At 40.1% G+C, this 23283-nt stretch overlaps 1 protein-coding gene across 2 annotated transcripts; it reads right to left on the bottom strand.

Annotated features, from left to right (window-relative positions):
• LOC127956345 (lysine-specific demethylase 7A) lies at positions 1–22829 on the bottom strand. Of its 2 annotated transcripts, none has more exons than XM_052554186.1 (18): positions 22685–22829; positions 14192–14277; positions 13988–14105; positions 13647–13807; positions 11286–11427; positions 11010–11196; positions 10700–10862; positions 8107–8194; positions 7864–7970; positions 7616–7707; positions 7435–7521; positions 6202–6438; positions 5881–5996; positions 5080–5258; positions 4890–4981; positions 4690–4808; positions 4271–4605; positions 1–3907 (listed from the first exon to the last, which is right to left on the bottom strand). In XM_052554186.1, exons 1-18 carry the CDS (start codon positions 22780–22782, stop codon positions 3819–3821), a joined length of 2496 nt encoding a protein of 831 aa, XP_052410146.1. In that variant the 5' UTR covers positions 22783–22829; the 3' UTR covers positions 1–3818. The 2 variants fall into 2 exon arrangements, with proteins under 2 accessions (XP_052410146.1, XP_052410147.1); XM_052554187.1 differs by lacking the exon at positions 22685–22829 and adding an exon at positions 18224–18426.
• Between the last annotated feature and the right edge of the window lie 454 nt (positions 22830–23283).

Here is a 23283-nt window from a genome sequence, read left to right as displayed (position 1 = left end):
TTTGTCAGAACAGTGTTTTATCACTTAACATTTGGTAAAGGGGGGAGTCGAGGGGACAGTGTGATCTACAAAATTAAATAAATTGCATTGGAGAAATTCCATCACATCCAAAACTTTCATCGAGAACTCTGGGAAACAGAACACAGCATCTTAAAACACAGCGACATTGAGTCTATACCACAGATGAAAAGGGAAATGAATGCTAGAGATTAATAAATACTGTACAATGAATGCGTCAGAGCAAAGGAAACCTGTCTGAAAACCAGCTCCACTGATCAAATATGAAGGAGAAAGATGTAAGGGTGCTTGTCTATATCAAAGGTTAGTGAACAAAAACAGAGAAACTTTTTTTTTTTTTCATAAAACACATGCGCAAGACCAAAACTCAAAACGGTAACAAAGCCTGAGCCTATTTATCCAAAATAGTGCATTTGCTTTTTAAACCAACAGACCTCTTCCACAACAGTCGAGGATAGCTGATCATAATCTGTTGGTGCCGCTCCATGCACAAAGTCCAACAAACTCAAGAATATTTCTGTAATATAATGTGACGAGTCAGCTGCCTCCTCCCTGATTGTCACCGGCACCCCGTCCTAAATCGCCGCCCTTCACCAGGCTCCCGACTGGAGTGGGTGTGTGAGAGGAGGGGCGCTGGACGAGTCAGGGCTGGCGGCGTGTGATGGGGCACACCTGATGTGAATGGAGCCTCATCCCCGCCGCTGTTTAAAAGCCCAACGCGCCTCTCCTCGGGAGACCGGTCTCTTCCCCGTGCATGCACACTGGTGTCCTCGTGGGTCCAGGAAGGGTGCGTTGAGGGACTCCCGCGCCACAAGAGACGTGAGCAGCCGGACCCGCGATCCGGAGGAGAACCGCACCCGTTTACACGGCCGACGGGCCAGGATGCCGGGCCGTCCATCCCCTACCAGCGCCGCGGCCGACGAGAGAGATGCGGCCGCTAGAGGAAGCCGCCGCCCCTCGCGCCCCGGACCAAGGAGGGGAGCGCGTGCGGCCGCCGGACTCCGCCCCTTACCTGGACCCTTCCTCCATGAACACTGCCCGACCCACACGAACCCCGCAGCACAACGAGGACACCAGATTCCCTGTTATTTTGGACACTTTCCCCCTTTGGCCACTTTTATTCCCTTTGTTTTATGATTTCTGTTAATAAAAGCCTCTCCGAGGCCTGACGCCACGCCCACTGTGTCTGTCTTGTGCTCCTCCCGTGACACTGGTGGAGAATGCGGGCAGGCGGAGCCTAGACAGCGCAGTTGGGAAACGTCTGGTGACGTCACTCCCTCTCGCTTGCAAACGTTCGTGAGAACCCAGACTGGGACGGAGGAAAACTGGGGACAGCCTCCCAGCCACACAAGGGGTAAGTGACTTTTCCATTGTCATTTTACCCTTTGGTTGGTTGAGGCTGTCACTAAAACCCGGTTTCTCTGTCCCTGTTCTGGTGCGCTGCGAGAGGGAGGACCGCCCGGAGAGGAATCCCCGCCCACTCCGACCGTTTGGAGTCTGGTTGAGGATGGTAGCACTCCCGTGTGGGTGGCGCTCTGGGGACGGGGATGTCGCTTGGGAGGGGGAATGTGACGAGTCAGCTGCCTCCTCCCTGATTGTCACCGGCACCCCGTCCTAAATCGCCGCCCTTCACCAGGCTCCCGACTGGAGTGGGTGTGTGAGAGGAGGGGCGCTGGACGAGTCAGGGCTGGCGGCGTGTGATGGGGCACACCTGATGTGAATGGAGCCTCATCCCCGCCGCTGTTTAAAAGCCCAACGCGCCTCTCCTCGGGAGACCGGTCTCTTCCCCGTGCATGCACACTGGTGTCCTCGTGGGTCCAGGAAGGGTGCGTTGAGGGACTCCCGCGCCACAAGAGACGTGAGCAGCCGGACCCGCGATCCGGAGGAGAACCGCACCCGTTTACACGGCCGACGGGCCAGGATGCCGGGCCGTCCATCCCCTACCAGCGCCGCGGCCGACGAGAGAGATGCGGCCGCTAGAGGAAGCCGCCGCCCCTCGCGCCCCGGACCAAGGAGGGGAGCGCGTGCGGCCGCCGGACTCCGCCCCTTACCTGGACCCTTCCTCCATGAACACTGCCCGACCCACACGAACCCCGCAGCACAACGAGGACACCAGATTCCCTGTTATTTTGGACACTTTCCCCCTTTGGCCACTTTTATTCCCTTTGTTTTATGATTTCTGTTAATAAAAGCCTCTCCGAGGCCTGACGCCACGCCCACTGTGTCTGTCTTGTGCTCCTCCCGTGACAATATACACTTCACAGCGGGACACAATTTTGTTCTGAATCTGGGATTTACATCCACCAGACAAAATAAAACAAAAACAAGAATAAAGTAAAAGTATTGGGAATATATATACATTTGTTGGCAAACTTGTGGAAATGAGTATAAAACGAGACTGTATGCCAGTGCTGGTGATGAATTCAAAGATGTCACCTGTACGATGTTCCCTGAGAAAACGTTTCATAGCCTCTCTAAGAAATTCACACGCGAGCACCACTTTGTTGTTCCCGATGAAATTCTTTTGTCCCGCTTCAACAGGTCAGAAAGTCAACATAAAGCGACATGATTCAAACAAACTAAAACGTTTCAGAGGTAAACTGAACAGGAAAAGTCATTCAGATTTCTTTTAAGTAGCATTAAATGTGTTAACGACAAAATCCATGAAGCTAAACAAAAGCTCATTCCTCCGGAATCGGCAACATTCAAAATTAGACTCCTATTTACAAAACTATTCAATGCAAAAGGAAAAAAAAAAAAACAGGAAACTCAATGCAATATAAATCCTTATATCTTTGAAATTAATAAATAAGTTACCCAGTCAACCAAAAAAGTCAAAGCTAACAAAATAGAACATAAATTATGCAGAATGAGCGAAAGATCATGAGCATATTTTGTCCTCGCAAACTACATCACAAACAGTATTTCAGACGCGGCGCTTCAGGATGCAGTACCTCTCTGTGGCCACTAGACAAAGGCAAAGTAACGTGTGGCAACGCATTTTCATCCATTTCTTTTCCAGTGTAAACGCAACATTTCACTAGCTTTCGGAAGATAAGTAAAAAATGCTTTCTAAATTAAACGTTTTGTTTTTACAAAACAAGGTACAACTCCAATGTATTTTCCTCAGCAGAACTTGAACAGTATACAAAAAGAACCTCAGAATATTCCTTTAAATCGCCTATTTAAGTCCACCGGAGAATTAATGTAGTATAAACAGTCGAATCATGTTATATCTTTGCCACTTTTTTGGATTTCTTTTGATGGTTGTACAATACTTTCCACTTTGAGAGGACTTCCTGCGCATCCTAAAAGTGCGGCCCACTAAATCGTCAATTCAACACTCAATGCTGTACAATTATTGCTTAAAGGGGCAGAGGGGAACTGGAGAAGGACTTCTAAACGTCCAGCACCATTTCAAAAGCTCATACATCAGCCTGAGACGATCAAAGGAGAGAGAAATAGGCAGATTGAGAATGACTTGAGGGGAATCCGAAGACCAGTGTCAGGGCTGTAGAGGGCCTGGACACTCATGCTACAGATGTGATAAGAGGTAGGGTGGGGGAGAGGACCTCCGACTATCCGTTTCTGTGCTTCCTCTTGAAACTGTTAATGTTGAAGTAAAGCGGTTTCCCTGTGCTGATGGATAATGTGTCGTATTATGTGTGATTGGTGAAATAAAAGTGAGCTGTTAAACATACCCTGTCACCTAAACGTGCACAGTGAGTAAGAGAACTGTGTGTGATAATAATCCCAGCGTATAAAGAAAAGCAGCGGTGTTGATTCTCTCCTCCGTCATGCTACAGGAATAAGCCTTTATGGTGGTTCATTTTTAACATCTTCCCAAACCTCTGTTTAGCCGTCGCCTGTCCTTTCTTAGGACGCTTTCCTGCAATAAAACCACAAAAACAGAGTCAATACAAGCGTGTTGCAAACAATACTGATAAAGCCATTGTTTCTCAGAGTCAGAAATTTGCATATGTTGAGAATATATATTGCTAGCAAAGCATCAAATTGACGTAAACTTTGAATCGCCCGTGAAAATCCCCCAAATCCACATTTTTGGAATGATTGTGTGAACTCCCAAAACTGTTTTATTGGTAAATGTCACATAAATAATATTAAAAATCCTTTAAAAATGAAGTTTGGCAAATAAAAGGTTTGTAAGAAACAACAACACAAATACTATTATTGTTTCTATGATTGACTGTTTTTCTTTCTAAGAAATGGTAATGAGGGTTGTTCTGCTCACCTTTAGTGGCCTGGTTGCTGATGGGTGTGGGGTTGGGGGCGTGTCTTTTGGAGGGGTGGAGGGGAGGAGAAAGTGAGCTCTCTCTATATGAATCCTCTTCTCCGAGACTCCCGTCCTCTCCCTCGGGGCTGCGGGCTGCGGAGCAGGGTTCACTGCTGTCCCAGGCGTCACTGCTGCTGCTGCTGCTGCTGCTGTTACTGTTCCCCTGACTGGACCACCAGTGCTGCTGCTGCTGTAACATATCGCCCCCTGCTGACGCCCGCTGACACAGCAGCCCCGCCATCGACAGCATGCCCTGAATGGCATCATCCGTGCTCGGTGAGGTAGGACGTTCTCTGTGGGAAACAAGTTTTCAATTTTAGCCCAAACAAAAAGAGAAGAAGGACGTAACTGTGCTAAGTTTCTCAGGACGGCCGTACCGTTTAAGCGCTTGATTATGGTGGCCGCGCTGCAGGCCGCTCAGATGCTCCACAAAACTCCCTGAGTCTCTCGTGCTTCCTCCATCCTCTTCCTCAGAGCTCTCCGACTCGGAGCGTTTCTGTTTCAAGAAAGTGGGATAGAGAGCATTAAGATCAAGTGAAAGGAGGTGGTTCGCTCCTGGGAAGGACATCATCAGTACCTCAGCCGAATCTTCAGCTTCGGACTCCGAATCACTGTCTGAAGACGTGATATGTGGCGACTCTGTCCTGAGCTCTGTCTGCACAGCTAGGCCTGAGAAATGAGAGTCAAACACATTTCCTGTTACATTATAATCAATCACTGGTAATATGATGCTTGTGTCTGGCTTCAGTATTCTGTTAGCTGCTCACTGTGATTGACTGGTTTCTTGATAGTGCAGTGTAGTCTTAATTCATCCTCTCGCTTTTCTTTTGTCCCTTTTTCTTGTTGGCACGTCGACATCCTTTCCAGTTTGATCCCGTGTTGATGGTACTGCAACATTTCCACTGCAGTGACTTTGGCTGCCACATTACTGACAGGAAACCTCTCCCTGTGAGGAAGAACAACTGATGTTCAGAAGAGAAAAAGCCTTCAAAATATAACATTCATTTATTCATTTCATTACTATATTACAATAAACAAATGTTTGGGGTTGGTAAGATTATGACGATGATGATTATTATTTCCATCATCATTACTATTATTAACTTTTTAAAAGAAGTCTATTATGCTCACCAAGAATCAAAGTATATAAAAACTGTAATGTTGTAATACAACTTAAAATAATTTTTCTAATTTAATGTGCATTTAAAAATGTAGTTTATTTAGTTTCTGCATCATGCCTTCAGTGTCACATGATCCTTTAAAAATCCTTCTAATATTCTGATTTATTGCTCAAGAATCATTATTTATAAATAATATAATAGACAGACAGATAGATCTAGTCTATAGAAAGTAGTATTAATCAAACTATATCACATCGAGAATTATGAGGTACCAAAGTTTTAGTAGTCAATATACCAATACCAGTGAAATTATACTATTAATACTACTGAATTCCACACTGTATATAAAAAGTTCCATAATATAGATGTCTACACGTTAAACATTTACATGTACAAGAAAACAATGACATGCAACAATTCAATGATTTCTCAATTAAGGACCCTCACCGCATAATTTTGCCATTACACAGCACCAGGCGCAGGGCGTTGTCATGAGCGCCCTCAACAGCTACTGCAGACACTTTCTTGAACTTGCCGTTCACTTTGGAGCTGAAGGCTGGGTCCTGTTACAAGAGAAGAGAGGTGTTTTTACTGGAAACGAGTAATAATTGCATGCAGCTAAAGCGGTGAACATATCCTATACCAAGGTGAAAATGTCCTCTGCAACTGGTTGATAGCATTGCATTACAGTCATATGATAAGGAATGATAAAGGCTAATGACATTTGAGCTTAATGCTACAGTGCATTAAAAAAATAAAACCACTCACCACCTCAGGAGGCCCGACCTCCAGTCTCTTTAAAACCTCCAGCGTGTGAAGCTCCAGGACATCCAAGTTAGAGGGCAGCTTGCGGCTGTGATGATGATGATGATGAAGGTGGTGTCGATGACGGTGGTCTCGTATCCACCGAGCGGCCCGATGTGCCTGATATCCCTTCTCCAGTGATGAGCGTGATGAAGAGCACTCAGCACTTCCCTGAGATTTTCCAGCTTTATTTGATTCACCCTGTTGAAGAAAACACAGCAAATCAATGTAACTTGATCAGCCATGAAATTAATGGGCAAACAAAGTAAGGAAAAAAAAGAGTTTTTTAAGGATTAAGATTAAATATATTTGACGTTTTATTTAAAATAAATTAATTCTAATATAATTTGCCAACTAAAGAAAAAACATTTCAAATAACTTATTTAATAATTATATAATACATTTACTTTATACTAAAATAACATTTGCATACAATTTTATAAAAACATTAAAGGGATAGTTCACCCCAAAATTTAAATTCTGTCATTAATTATTCACCCTCATTACAAAACCCTTAAGACCTTCGTTCATCTTCGAAACACAAATTAAGATATTTTTGATGAAATCTGAGAGTTTTCTGACCCTCCCATAGACAGCAACACAACAGACAAGTTCATGGCCCAGAAAGGTAGTAAAGACATCATTAAAATAGTCCATGTGACATCAGTGGCTCAACTGTAATTTTATAAAGCCACAAGAAATATTTTTTGTGCATACAGATAACAACAATACCGGCTTTATTTAACAACTTCTTTTCTTCTGTCAGTCTTATCCACGATGTCACATGGATTATTTTAATGATGTCTTTATTACATGTCTGGTCCTTGAATGTGTCAGGTGCATTGCGGTCGATGGGTCAGAAAGCTCTCGGATTTCCTCAAAATTATCTTAATATAAGATCCGAATATATAAACGAATATCTTATGAGTGTGAAACGACATGAGGGTGAGTAATTAATGACAGAATTTTCAATTTTGGGTGAACTGTCCCTTTAAGAATGACCAATCTAATCTATGTAAAATGTAATATAATTCTAATAAAATTAAATAATTTTTTTTAAGCATGGACAATAGTGGCATATGAACTGTTCCTATGAAATTGCAAAGTCAATATAGAAATAAAAAGCAACATATGCCTTAAAACCTGAGCGTTACTCAGTCTCTTCAAAACTGCTCCACTTTTTCCGGCTGGTCTTACCTCCAGGAAGCGGATCTCCTGGGTCAGAGCTTTAATGAGCCGGCTTGGCCTGATATGGTCTGGAACCTCACTGTTGGGTTGAGTCAACTGCAGAGGAAACACCATGAAAATGAGCATGTACAACAGCCACAGGAGTCTTCCCATAAACACAATGTAATGGTAAAAGCGGATATCCTCTCACCTCCCGCCTCAGCCATGTCTTCAGTGATGAGATTAAAGCTTTCACTCCGTCCACTAGATAACCCTGAGGTTGACATTTATCCTCCCGCAGCTCTGAAACACAAACATGTTTCACTCGGAATCTTCCTTTGATCACGATGCTTTATCTACAACTACATGTATGCAAGGAATAATTTACAACGGACCACTGAATTACTGAAAATCCTGCCCTGGACTAAAGAACTGCATGAGTAGTCCCATCTCACTCACCTTTAAGGGTCTCCAGAAGGTTTTTGGCCACATACCAGCAGATGGCCTCAAAGTACGGGAACTTAAAGAGATCTGGAGTCTTCAGTCTGCGTTCCATCTCATAACACCTGAAATGTGGATGGGGAGGTAGTTCAATTACAGCAGGAATACGTTTAGAAATCTGAATTTAACTATAGTGACAGCAACAATCTAGAGAAGATCAAGCAAAAGGATATATATTGAAAAATTAATTCGGGGTTTTACCTGAGCTGCATGCCTATGTTTAAGTTATGCAAGAAGTTCCCACCAAAGGCCATGGAGTCCTGAGAAGTGAGCACCGCATGGATCCAACCTGTAGAGGGCAACAGAGATCAACATCCAGGCCTTTGTTGAGCAGACCTAGTTCATTTTCACATTTTCACTTAAATATAGAAGTAAAAAAATATACAACTAAAATATTAAAAGATTTAATACAAACCTTTCAAATCTTATTTAATAAAAATCTAAATAAAACTTTTTGAAATATATATATATATATATATATATATATATATATATATATATATATATATAAAATATACATACACACACGCATATATTTAAGAAAAACACGTTTGTTTATATACTAACTATATGTATATGATATAATTTGTGAATGTACACAAGTAAATATTTTCAAAATATATGCTGTATGTGTGTTTTATATGTATGTATACATATATATATATAAAACACACATATTCTGTAAACATATATTCTGTAAACAAAAACGTTTATTTTGGATGCGATTAATTGCAATTAATCGTTTGAAAGCACTATTTTAAATGTAATATTTTTATTTAAAATTGTAATTAATTTGTTTTATTTTATCCAGAATGGGTTAAATATATAAAAAAAAAAAAATCAAATAATAAAAAACACAACATTACTTACAATACAATACAAATATCACTCATAGGGAACAAATAACTGATGCTTCAGAGACTAATCATAAGTTAATCACAAATTTAAATCCTAAATAAACATAACTGTATTCCGTTGTGTAATTAAATTAGTTATGAAAACACTAATGATTTCAAAGGGGGTTGCATCTTAATATTTTCTGTAAAAAGTTAGAATTTGTTGAATAATATTCATTTGTGGCTTTGCCTGTTTTTAATGAGCACTTTGCCACCTGCTATTTTAAGGCCGTTTAGTAAAGCGCTGCTACTCTGATGCTTTTGACTGGTTCTCTTGTATGAAGTTGCACAACACCATGTCTATCAATTACATCAATCCACACTGCGGCTGAAAGCTTTAGACTACAACCTGTGTACAAGTTGATTAATTAGGAATTTAGAAAAGTGATCAAAAATGTAAGTTTAATAATAGTTACACTACACTTACACTATAATTTAAATAAGTTAACTTGTAATCTGTAACATTTCCAAAGTAACCTTTCCAACACTGTTCAGCCTTGACATTCACAGACATCAGCAAAACACAGTGTACACACACACACACACACACACTTCACAGCAGAAACCAGAGTGTATACAAAGACATACAAATACACATCAGCGAAAAGCCAAACACAGAGTCACCGCACACCCACACTGACTGAAACATCAGCGTTATCTCTCCGTCTGACTGCATGTGTATTGGCCACCGCGTGCAGACATGATGCTACACAACAGGGGGATTTCTGCTTCGTCATGTGTGACGTTCTGCTCGAGGGGGGAACCCAGACGCTCACTTTCACACACCACAAACACACACGCTGTGATAATGAATCCCTGCGTCTACTACCTCTGCAGCGCTAAAAAGACCATTTACAGCACTTTAAATGCATGCCGCTTCTGACGGGTGATTAAAATAACACCCGTATACTTTTCCTTCTACATTCCTTCCATTCGGTGAGACGCATGATAACTGCATCACAGCCCCTTCTGAGTGTTTTTATTATGTTTTCCACGTTGCTCCGTGAGGAACGTTGCCCAACACTATAACAAGGGTCAACGGTGTTGGACACCGATCCACATTTTCCTGGCAGGAGCTCTAGGAAACGGCCTGAGATTATGTTCACCTTGCCGTACAGTGTACGTGTGTTTCCACGAAAGCACACTTCCTATTTTGTGTCGTGGGATCAATCACGGACACACAAGGTGGGCTGTTATTGAGGTCAATGACAAATAAGAGAAACAAAACAAAAAAAACTACTTCTCGAGGCAATGTACTCCTTGTATTCCTGTTGATTTCAAATGGTCTTGAGATATATTTACAGAATTTATTGACACTAAAAATGTCATGTGGCGTAACCATCAAATAAAAAGTAATACCATTTTTTCCCCTTACGCCTCGAGCATGCGAGTAACCAAATCTTAATAATCCATTTCAAAAAAGGTTTATAAATGTATGTTTTAATGTTTAATGACATAACAAATATCATGAATTATTATAAATATCATTGCTTTTTGGGAAGTCACACCACATGACATTTTACAACCTGAACTCTGCTTTTCTTGACAAAAATGTTTAGATATTTTAAGAGACTTACTGACCTTGACACACAGTCATGAGAGACTTTATGATATAATCTTGTTTCTAGATGTTGGTTGCACCACATGATTTATGATAATATTATAAGATAATGGCAACCAGCTGAGGTTTTCTTTAAGACCTTCATTATTTTAAAGATGGTTGTTTCTTTGATAAAGACAGCTGTAGAACCCTGGCCTTTTTGACATGACACATTTTTTTATGAATATTTATTTTATATTTTAATTCGAACCTTTCAGAAATAATTAAAAAACTGGGGATGATCTTTAAAATGGACTCTAAAGACGATAAAGAAGTTCGGCCGATTCGGTGTCCTCACCAGGGGGGAGGAAGATGGTAGTGCCCTGCTTCACCACACATTTGTAACACTTGTCGACTTTATCCCCGAAGAATACTTCGCTCTGATTGGGTGATGAGCTCCAGGACTCATATAGTGCAAGGTTAGCCTTAGTCGGCTTGATCAAGTAGAAAATCTTTTCTCCCTGCAAAAAAAAAAAAAAACACGAACAAAAGCAGCCTTATCAGCGCTTATCACTGACATAACAGTAACACCACATGACTGGATGGCGATATACAAAAGTACACTTCATAAAACAGATTCACGTCATCAAACAGGCCTCGGATCTTACCCAGAGAACGTGATACCACACTGAAGTTCCTCCAAAATCGATGTGGAAGTCCGTGTAACTGTTTTTCATCCCTATGAGGCAATACTTCTGCACAAATGGTTTGGGGAAGAACGAGTCCTCGGGCCAGTAGTTCTCCACCCAGGACATCTTCTGCACAATTTCAGGAACCTCCACCAAATCGCCCATCCTAAAACGGATCAGAAACACACAAATCAAATTAAGTCCGATCACTCTGCAGTATTAACCAGTAATAAAAGGTTTCCCACACAGACAAACCTTGTATCGGAGAACTCCAGGCTGATGAGATTCAACACTTTTGGTCGTTCTGGCTGGTAGTAATATTTCACAAACTCTCCCAGCTTGAGCTTGCTGTCTGCCTGCCTTGCCACATCAATCACGTCAATGACTTTATTTGCACCTGGAAAAAGAAAGTGGGATATTTTTAAATTGGGTGTGTGTTTACAGGACGGATCTTCTCATCTATAATTCTCTGTTATGTCGGTTTCATAAACACAAGGTCTGTAACGAGGCTTTGGAGAGACACAGCTGCAGGGCCGCAAATCATGAATGACAGCTGAGGACCGGAAACAGCGCTGGACAGCTGCCGGTGAAGTGACTGCAATCCCTCAACACACACACACACACACACAGCTGGCCAGAGTCTGATGACAGGGAACAGCTGGACGAACAGTCCCACAAACACAAATGAGAAAGACTCAAGGCCAAATTTGGGAACCGGACATAACTGCAAAACTCTGCACTGTTTTTGAATCTAATCTAAAAATGTTATTGTCATCATTTATTTCCAGTGATATTAAATTAAAATTCTGTAGACAACATTTTAAAAGGCAAGGCATTTAAAGTCCACCTCAAAAAGAGTCATCATTTATTTATCTAACATTATTTTATTATTATAAGTGAACGGATCAGTGTTTTTAGTATTTTATAATACTATTTTATAATATTAAATACTATTAAACTATATAAATACTATTATTATACTATTAAAGTATATTTTATATATATATATATATATATATATATATATATATATATATATATATATATATAAATAATTTGAAGTGGCTTAGATTTTAATATTTCAAATTCAGTATGTTTTAGTAATTTTATGTGCTTTTGTCATTTTAATTAGTTTATAATTTCTATTAGCTTTAACTTTTTATTTAAAGTTTTAGTATTTCAAATTTAATTCCAAGGCAGCATTTCTAATTTTCACTGAAGTTCAGTTTTTCATCCAATATTTTAGTTTATTTTAGCTTTATTATTACATTTCAATTACAGAAAATGAGCTTTAAAAAAAATGACAAAAAAAAGTCAAATCTAACAACAGTCAACAGACTGAAATTTAAGACAGTTCCAGTCCCCATTAACTTTCGTTCAATATAAAAGAGCAGCTTCCTAAAACACTCCCCAAAACCTTCTTTTATGCTCCACAGAATATTCCAGATTTGGAACGACATGATAGTGACAGAAATTTAAGGTAAACATACCTTTGACTTCTGTTTAAAATTGTTCTGATAAGTAATGTGGCACACAACTGGTTAAAGTCTGAAAGTCTGACCACACACACACACACACACATAAATATGCTTCTCTAAATTTGGCCATATATGGAAGGATGAGTGTTACTTATAGTGTTTTTATCTTTTCTAAGAAAAGAAAAGCAGGTGTAGGGGGAAAATAAATGGAGGAAACGACAGACAGAAAAGGTTAGGGGTCTTTTGTCTGTGCCCAACTGGCTGGGTAACATGATCTGATGAGTGGCCCGCTCCCCCCTCGCTTTCAGTCTCTCTCTTTCTTTCTCTCTCTCTCACACACACACACACCCACCCCTCTTTCCCTCAACACCTGTTACTATTAAAACACTTCCATCTTAAAGATCAGCGGTGTGTGAAAGAGGGAGCCATGTAACATAAGCGTTGAGATGAAACAGCTCTGTTGGGAATCTGAGCTCAGACTGACTGTGCTGTACAACACCGTTGTAACTGGAGATGAAATGTTTAAGACCTAATGTAGAGGAGAGAGAAGATAACCTCCACAGCTGTACAGTCAGGAGTTGGGTCTAAACCAATTCACTACCAGCACGGACGGATAAACACAATCACAATGCCACTCGGTAATCTAATGCTTTCCAGTCCAATGTGTTTGAGTAAAAGGGTGTATCTTCATCTACACCTCAGAAACTTTACCATGCCTTAAATTTATTTTCCTTTATACGGATGGATTTTATTTTAAGCTTCACTCAGGCTATGAAAATCACAGATTTAAATCATGATGGAAAAAACTAAGTAGTCAATATAATATAATAAGCATTTTATTATGTGCAAATGCATAGATTTACTTATTAAATTAACATCTTTGACAAATAGAAAGCTCAATAGAACAGTAAAAGAACAGCATTTATTTGAAATATATACTTGCGCATATAATACCAGGTGTGTATACGTGTGTGTGTGCATGCATGCATATATAAGTAATACACATAAACACACATGGGGTAGGAGTCCAAATGTGTTATTGATCTAATTGTCTCTCTTTTGCTCTAGTGCTCCACTTGTCAGACACTCTCTCAATCTGTTATCTGACAGACAGTAAAAGCAGTGTGCACACTCTTACCCACGTAATGCTCCACATCGCTGGCAGAGAACGAGGGAGGGGGCAGTTTAAGCCCCAGTCCATCCAGGTCATGGACCACTATGGGGTAATGGAAGCCCTCCCTCTCCAGGTAGCGCTGGGTCACCTGGCTCCCCTGCATTGGCACCAGAATCTCATGGCCACTTTGAAACCGCCAAGACGCACAGAAATCATTGTAAGTTTAAGTCTTATCAGGTAGGTGCAAATTCCAAAGCCATAACTAGATGTAACTAAGGGACTGTGATTATATCCTAAAAACACATTAGAAGTCAAAGTAGGAAAGTTCAAGGTCTAATCAGGTGTTTATCCAGAGGTGCATGTACCTGGCAAAGCTCCTGGCCTGGAGTTGCTGTACAAACACAGCAGTTCCTGCCTGAACGGGACGTGTGCCATCATTTGGCTCAGTGTAGTCATGCCTGTGCCAGTTGTTGCGCTTTTTCACTGCGGAAGAGAAGGAAACATTCAAATGACTGATCCTGGAACACAACAAAAGCTATTTAGAAACGCTTGTAGATGCACACACTTACTCATGTAGGGTCCATGGATGGGCTCACAGTTGGGACAGTGATAAACATCGATATCAGCAGCATGGTGCTCCACTACCTGAACACAACTAAAACACACACACACAAAAACAGAGAATAAGTACCCTAATACAATTCTGCAGTACCTACTAGCAAAGAACACAGACTAATCTAATTCTTAAAAATGTCAATTTGAGGTTAGCCAACATCCTTTTAGCCACATAATTTACTTTTCTTTGGATCAGAACATATCACTAAACATCAATTCATACACTAATACAACAATAAAACAAAAATATATATAGTGTCAAGTTAGGGTTGGGTGATATGACCAAATTCTGAGATCACAATATCAGTATTTCACTATATATATATATATATATATATATATATATATATATATATATATATATATATATATATATATATATATAGATTTTTCGGACTATAAGTCGCACCTGAGTATAAGTCGCATCAGTCCAAAAATACATCATGATGAGGAAAAAACATAAGTCGCACTGGACTATAAGTCGCATTTATTTAGACCCAAGAACCAAGAGAAAACATTACTGTCTCCAGCCGCGAGAGGGCGCTCTATGCTGCTCAGTGTAGAATACAGGAGCACTGTGCAGTATAGAGCGCCCTCTGGCGACTGGAGACGGTAATGTTTTCTCTTGGTTCATTTCTTTTAGTTCATTTCTCTCGGTTAATGTCAAATTAATTTTGATAAATAAGTCGCACCTTACTATTAGTCGCAGGACCAGCCAAACTATGAAAAAAAGTGTGAAAATACGGTATATATGTGTGTGTGTATATATATATATATGTGTGTGTGTGTGTGTGTGTGTGTGTTTTGAAACATTTTAATTCATATAAACCATGGAAACATAAACTAGATGACGTCATGCGCTAATTAGCATATTTATGACGCAAGTTCGTCGTATTGTATTGCCTCCCTATGCTCACATACTGCAATTTAATTTAGAAATTTCATTAAATTCTCAATAAAACTGTTTTTATTACTATATTTTAATGTTTCTGTTGTCAGACAACGGAATGAATATTATAAAAAATGAAACGCGGTCCACGACATAACCAGCTCTCAAACATTAATCTGCACTAATGAAATTAAATACACATACGATAAAGTCAGTGGTTGTGCTGTGACTGATGTCGGTTATACTTGCTTGTAAAATAGAGTTAGAAGCAACAGAATATCGTTTTTTTTTTTTTTTACTGAAAGTGCGGCTCCTCTCTGCGCTCGCTAAACACCGCAGAAGCAGAGAGAGAGGCTCGCGTTGGGAAAGAGAGACCTCACACTCGTGCGGCAGCACCAGAGAGTCTCAGAGACTAAATAATGATTGCCCAAAAAAAAAAAAACCAAACAAAAAAAAACCACTAGATTTGTCGCTTTTTTTGTAAAAAAAATAAAATAAATAAAGCATCCACCCCGGCAAATCGTACCCTGTGTGTGTGTGTATATATATATATATATATATATATATATATATATAAAATGATCACAATAGTTATTGCTTTAGATATGGTCTAAGAGAGATACTGTTCTCTCTTGCCTGACCTCCGTTGAATGAGAAACGAACCAGAGAGAAGAGAAAAAAAAAAAAAATGAATGTTTGCTTTGATCAGCTGTTTTGAATTTCCAAAACAAACTCAAAACTAACATTGTTTAGGCTTGAATTTGTTCGAAATGACGTCATATCAGTTCATTCTTCGATTTAGTTTGAAGTATATCGGAGCCTTTATACTCACTTCTGTAGATGTGGCTGATCACGAATGATTCGCATGAACATGAAACACATTTAAGTAGATCGGAGGATGCATTGTAGGGCTGCACGATTAATCGAACGCAATTAATTGCAATCGCCATGCACATTTTGACAGCAGAGCCGGTTCTGTGATTAGCAGTAAATCTCCATCACCTCTTTTCAGGTGAAGCAGCATTTACTACACAGAGCCGTAGTTCTTTGACAATCTATGTTAAATTGTTTGTGATAATGACAGCTGTTTGCGTATCTTTATCTGTATAGTAAATGCTGCTCCATTTGACAGCACATTAAAATACCACATTTAAAAACATAAAAAAAAATTTTTTTTTAAATCACATAATGTCAGTCGAGAGTTTAAAATAAATACTTATGTGAGATGATGTGGCTTCTTAAACAGACTAATTAAGGCACACAATATTCCTTTGTGTTCTCAGCAGTGATAAAGGCTATTTCGATTAGATTGTGTACATCAACTCCAGAGTCAAAACAATGGAGGACTGATGACAGCTCACTCAGGGCGGGTCTAAGGTAAACGCTACTGTCAATCATCAATCGTGGGAGGGCCTGGACTGTGTGACGTCTCAAAGACAAGAATCATTCATATATATATATATATATATATATATATATATATATATATATATATATATATATATATAAACACTAGGTGGATCTTTATCCTTATAGGGTGGTTGTGTACACACACTGCCAACACGCATTTAAGTTCAAACACCTTGTAAAAGTGCATGTCGCATTCAATGACCCCTTTAAATGGCCTGTATATTTTTTCCTATTACAGTTACAAAAGTGATTTAGTCAAGAGCTTTTGTTGTTTGCTTAAACATGAATGACAGACAGCAGAAATATTATACTGCCAGATCCAATAAATTATTATACATGTTTTCTTTCTCAGCTGTTTGCTTTCACTTAAGACCTACACACTTTGTTTACAAAGATACATGCAAAGACAGGCATTTAACCACTCGAGGTCTATAAAGTGGCAAAATACCTGATACATACTTTGTACTAATGCTCTGTGAGCACCGTCTTGACATGCATGCGCATGTAGCGAAATAAGTTCCCTTTTGCTGCCGTGCATTTAAACAGCTTAGAATCATTTTTTTTTAAATGCAATGCATAAAAACATGCAAATTATATGTTTCCACTGGTTAATCATGTCTGTATATCGCACACCCCAAGGGTAAACAAACATAAAATTCACAATAGTACAATCCAAAAGTTGAATGAAGTAGATGTGAAGAAAGAACCACACATATCATCATATGAACATAGTATAAACAAAATCAATGCATGACCAGATACCACCACATTACTCTATTATATACTAAAGTGGGTCACCCCGATGAATGGTCTAGTGAGGTTTTATTCTGAGTAAATGTCAATGATGTAGAGACAGCTGAATGTTGCATGGGACAATGGTGTTACTATCTGATCGTTTTAGAAAACACTACAGAATTGTACATCGTTTACAACTGTGTACGTCAAACATTGTGTGGGTGGGTGATGATACAATCAACAGGGCGTTGCATCACAATTGTGGGATTTCCACCATCATCCATGTCACTCAAACCGCAGGCCAAAGCACCTCGCCAAACAAGCCAAACTGCAACCACAAACATAACGCTCAGCCACCCACACAAACACACATTCCAGAGTCACGCTGCCAACCATGTGACATCAGCTAGCGGAGTTTTGACAGTCCAGCGACAAGAGATTTACTCAAACAACTGGGGCCACACAGGAAAACACAGAAAAGTGCTGACACTCACACAGACACGTTTACTGACGCTTACTGTGATATTTGCTCTACTTAACAGATGAATAAATAACAGATGAACTACTGAGGTAACAAAAGAGCACCTATTATGCCCCTTTTTACATTAAATATTGCTTTTGGGTGTCCACAGAATGTATTTTTGAAGTTTCAGCCCAAAATATCCAACAGATAATTTATTATAACAGCTGGAAAATGTTATTTTTGGGGTGTGTCTAAAAAAAAGAGAGAGAGATTTTGGAGTGTATCGCTTTAAATGCAAATGAGCTGCATATTCCTACCATGTTTCCAGAAGAGGGCATCGCGTATACGTCTCTGCGAATAAACAGCCGGCAGAAGCAACATAACAGAGCGAGAGAACCGGTGTTTAGCCGTATATATGGGAAGCGAAACCGCGTAGTGTTACAGAGCTCACACCGTACTAACAAATAGGTCGATTTTGAGGTGCATTACCTTGCAAAATGTAAGTTATCCACAGCTTCTTAAGCAGCTCAGATGTCGGGAGAACATGAAGACTCTTATTTTCAGTCTTATATCAAACACAGAGCATTGGGATTGCTTGCGAGACATTGTTGACGTTACAGCTGCTCCAACGCGGAGATAATGGAGGATCACGTACAACCGCTGAGGGTGGAAACTATACCAATGCAGGGCTGTCAATCAACCCCGTGGTAGTTCCTATGGAAGGTCAAAAAGCTCTTGGATTTTATATATATATATATATATATATATATATATATATATATATATATATATATATATATATATATATATATATATATAAAAAATGTGTTTTCTAAAGATGTACGAAGGTCTTTGCTGGTAATGAAGAAGCCGGACATAGACGCATGTTCTGTAGATTGCAGGATATTGCCGCAACCATGTATCACAAGAGCAGTTTAACTCTTCCAGTTCCCCAAATGGAGTCTTCCTTGATTTCTAATATTGCTGCAGTAAACGCTTTGGCTCTCTCTTCCTTTCTCGCCATTACAATAGAATTTACATCAAGAGTGGATACTGTGCTATATGGGGCTGTTAAAATCAGCAGGGGACTTGAGCAGAAAGGTGATTCTCCTCAAAGAGACAGCCTTTGAACACAGGCAGAGAACTGAATGTGCTGCTGTCTCAGCTTTGATCTCCTCATTATTGCAGGAAACAGCCAGAAAAACCAGTAAAACCAGGAAGCAGAAAGCTGCTGTCATACCAGACGAGGTCTAGCTGGTGCTAACTGTTACTTGGCTTAATCTTCTTTATATTTAGGCCAATACCATCAACACTATTCAGTTGGCAACAGTCCTCCCAATGAATGTTTTTACCATATTGTTTGATACTCGCAGGTGTGTATAGACCGTCATTAGAAAAGACCATCTGTCAGACATTATGACAGATGGCGACATTTACCAAGGTTGATATTGTCAGTAAAGTTCGAGAGAGATTACAGTGTGGAATCGTACAACTGTGGTCTAAAACCATTAGATTAACAATTCAAAGCCTGAAGAATTCATCGGATGTTTGTCTATTATCCCTATGATTCACTTGGAATAAAATCCAAGTCTCCAAATGAGATGGCTTGAACCAGTGCCACGACTCCAGCTCATGCTGCGATAAAGTCACCTGGGTATCACAGCCAGACAAGCGATGACACACGAGCAGATGGGGGAGGAAAGGTTTAGGGATGAATGACTCTACACCCACTCTTCTCCTCCGCTTCTCTCCTTCGTGAACCAGACAATGAGAGAGACAACAGGGCGCTCGGATCCTGTCACTCAGTTGATGAATGGACTGAAGTTCTCAGCAGTTTGGACAACATAAAAACCAACACAATTCAATCAGCTTAAGGGAAATATAAAAGCTGTACTTGTTCCATACAGCCAAAAAGGCTCCTACTATGCGCTACTGAACACACAATCCCATAATGCTTCAAAGTCATGTTAGAATAATAGCATTTATGAGAATGGTCCATGTGAACGGCGCAACAATGTCATAATAAAAGCCATCGAAAAGCCCTTTGAACTTTGCACAAGAACAAAATGTTTTTGGTATAAGCCCAAAATCCCTCATTGAAAAGTATTTTTGTGTGTTTTGCCTAGTTGTGGTGAAGAACAGCTACACCTAGATCTTTACTTCTCCACTTTTCCATTCACCCAGCTTCACTCACATTATATGCCTGGCTCATTAAACAATCTTCATCTGATTGCATTCTCCCCATAATGCTTTTATTATATACCAAGTGCTCCATTTATCTCCCTGCCTTAGTTTCATAACAGCATGTGAAGCAGGTCAGTGTGCCACATGCCTGGAGTTTAGTCAGCCTTTCTGTCACCTGAGTAACTGATTAACTACCAACCAGAGAGCAAAAGCACAGAGAAAGTGTTAGTCAGGAACCCTCGGATTCATTTTCTCTAGTGGCCAAAATAAACAAAGTTGTAACCGTGGTTTAAAGCCCAAAATACAGTGTGTACTCATAAAAACTGGAGTACGATTCGGACTTGAGTAGAACAACAGAGTTCTTACTCACATTACTACCTTGGACAGTGGCAATAGTGGAAAATCAAATACAAAATAAAAAAACAATTCTAACTTATTGTCTGTATAATTCCTTAACAAATAAACCTGACAGTTTTATTGGATTAACCCACAACAGAGCAGGCAGGGGTCAACAAACCAGGCCCTGGTAAGTCAACACTAATCTTCAGGGCGTCTCCGGTCTGGAAGCGACTCACACTAGGCTTTTGTGGAGACTCAGAAGCACATTTAGGATTTAATGAGACATAATGAGTGGAACACCGAAACATCCTCGCAGACCCAGGGACCAGAGGAGGGAAAGAATTTTAACATTGCCTTTACTTGCCCTCTTTCTCTCCACAGCTCAGGCTTGTCAAGAGTGCACACTTTCAAGTTAGGCATATTGTTGTGGCAGATACATTTTTAAGAATGATCCGCAAACAGCAAGAAAGAGTCAAGTTTAGGCCAGTGTCAAGCCATTCTTTGTGTAATGCAGAAGGATTCCCAACTATGAGCAATTCGGAGCCAAACAAGTCTGTATTTGGGAAAGTAAAGACTTAGATGGGGTATACACGCACGCATCTGCTGACCCCGTGTGACCCCTAAGCCTTTCTTACTTGGGAATCCACCCACTAGTATGCATCCAATACTCTTACTAGAAGTGTTTGTAAGTTGATTGTAAGAAAGGGGAAGAGTGTAAATCAGGCTAAATGACTGGAGAAGTCCGGCAGACGTCACTAAAATCTGTTATTTCACCAGAAGTTCCAAGTTATGTTGGTTCATAATAGTTCGTAGGTTCGGGAGAATTTTCATTTTAACTTCAAGGCGAGTTTAATTTTAAGACAAAGCTCAGGTGGACCATTGGTGAAACGCCAAGCCTATAAATAAACCAATGCATTCTTGAAGTTTCCAATTGAAACTTTGATGACACTCGGATCCCCAGAATTGGTTTTCTTTCAGTCTGAAAAAGGACAAAAGATGGTCTCAACCTGAGCTCTTTCCAGATTGTGTATTGACCTTGCAGCTCCATCAATCAGCAGATCTATGGCCACCTAAACTCACCTGTAACCCTCAAAGAGCTATGGTCTCGTTAAAAAAAAAATCTCTCCAGATGACACGTCTTCTAAAGAGAACGAAGCGTAGAATCTCATGATGCCCTCAGGGTTAGATTCACAGTCTCTTTTAAAGTAATTGATTCACAGGTTCAGACATTCACCTCACGTGCGTTCAGACAGACATCCTCATTCTGCCACACTTGCCGGTGTCCGAACTCTACCCGAGAAGTTTCACATCTCTGATTTGGGGAAGATTGTGTCTTTTCGATCCGGAGAGAAGTGACACACAGAGCATGTGGTAACAGTTTTGTGCGTCACTGACGCTGCGGAATCACACTCGTTCCCTTCACTTCTTCTTCTGGCCTGCAAAGGCGCCAGTCTTCGTCTCGTACTCTCACAGGGTTTGGGGAATCTGGCAGCTCCGCAAAGTTATGCAAGACTTAATTCTCAACACCCGCAGAACCGCTCATTGTTGTACTGCCGGCAACTTCGCAAGACAGGAAGGGAAGCTCAGCCTTGGCTCATTTACAGAGAAGATTCGGTCTTGAAGCTTAAAGGCACCTACCTTTGGCAATATGTCAAAAATGTTCGCATGTCGAGGTGGATATGGTTTTGTTTGTGTATCTGCTTATCAGAAAAATACTTGTTCTGCCAAGGACTAAAAATGCTCATATTGCATAACTTGTCTTGACACACACACACTGTATAATTTGTTTTGGCACAATCAGACATGATTATCATAAATACATACACAGCATATGCATACCTGTCAAAAAACAACTTTTTTTTTTTTTTACATATGAACCTATATACATGTAAAATTGTAGTTCAATAAACTATACTACCTTGATCAATATTTGTAAAGAAACTCACTCAGTTGAGGCAAGTCTCAAAACAAAGATTAAAACTTTGGACTAATGACCATATAAATCATAAAACTCATAATTTAAATTAGAAACATCATTTTTCTCTAAGTTCAGCACGTCAAGCTCAAGCAGACAGATGATTTAAACGTCTAACGTCAGTTTCATAACACACATACAGATGAGCCATGTGGATTTTGGCAGCTCACTTCTAAAGGAAAGCAGAAAAACCCAATGGACTGTGAGAGACAGGTTGTCTTAAAAGTTCCCTGTACACAGTTATCACAGAAACATTTGGCAGAAATCGATCAATAACGCTTAAATCATATTCAAGTCGAGCGTGATCTCGTACCGTCATATTTAAATACCCCCATCGAGCGTCACCAGCACTTTCACGACAGCCTTGATTTAGAGCCAAAATACCCCCGTGGCAAGGTGGCCTGTACATATCAACCGATCCACATCTGTTAAGGAGGCCATAATTTACTTACCTGCCGTGGAACCAGTCTTTACAAATGTCACATTCGATCATAAACAGGTTAAAATCATAGGGCTGCCGGCAGACACAGTAGAGCGGGGCAGCCGCCATCTTCCTAATGTCCCTAAACAACGCTGAGCACTGTTAGGGGCGGGATTAAGGTCAGCGGAATCTCCCGAAGGGAAATAGGGGCGTGGTTAACACGAACGGAAATTGCCGAAGGAAAATCCGACACCACAGCGCCTGCTGCCACTGCAGACATGCGCTCAATCACGAACACTTGGAGGTTTCAATGAATGAAGATTGTAGGCGTACTACTTTTCACAAAAAAATCAATTCATAAATTGAAATGCTGTTAAAACATTAATAGGGTCCAAAAAACACCAGGTCATTGACCTACAGATCCCAAGGCGAGACAATAAAAGTAAAGCAGGTGTATATTATATTTGCATTGCATTTACATTTAGTCATTTAGCAGACGCTTTTATCCAAAGCGACTTTCATAAATACATACTACACGCTTTATTCATAAATAAATTGTCAGAAGAGTGAACAGAGGATATCTACGACAATCCTCTCTATTTGAATTCATAATCAGCGTGCTGCACGTGT

The sequence above is a fragment of the Carassius gibelio genome, chromosome B4 (assembly GCF_023724105.1).
Source record: "Carassius gibelio isolate Cgi1373 ecotype wild population from Czech Republic chromosome B4, carGib1.2-hapl.c, whole genome shotgun sequence".
Classification (NCBI taxonomy): Eukaryota; Metazoa; Chordata; class Actinopteri; order Cypriniformes; family Cyprinidae; genus Carassius; species Carassius gibelio.
The sequence above is the reverse complement of the archived record's forward strand: the minus strand, read 5'-3'. Positions and strand labels throughout refer to the sequence as shown.

Excerpts from the sequence above, each read along its gene's own strand:
- LOC127956345 (XM_052554186.1), bottom strand. The coding sequence starts at position 22,782 with ATGGCGGCTGCCCCGCTCTACTGTGTCTGCCGGCAGCCCTATGATTTT. Across the intron at positions 13,808-13,987 it reads CAGGCCAGGAGCTTTGCCAG|TGGCCATGAGATTCTGGTGC; the intron begins GTACATGCACCT and ends GCGGTTTCAAAG. Across the intron at positions 7,522-7,615 it reads AGACATGGCTGAGGCGGGAG|TTGACTCAACCCAACAGTGA; the intron begins GTGAGAGGATAT and ends TTTCCTCTGCAG.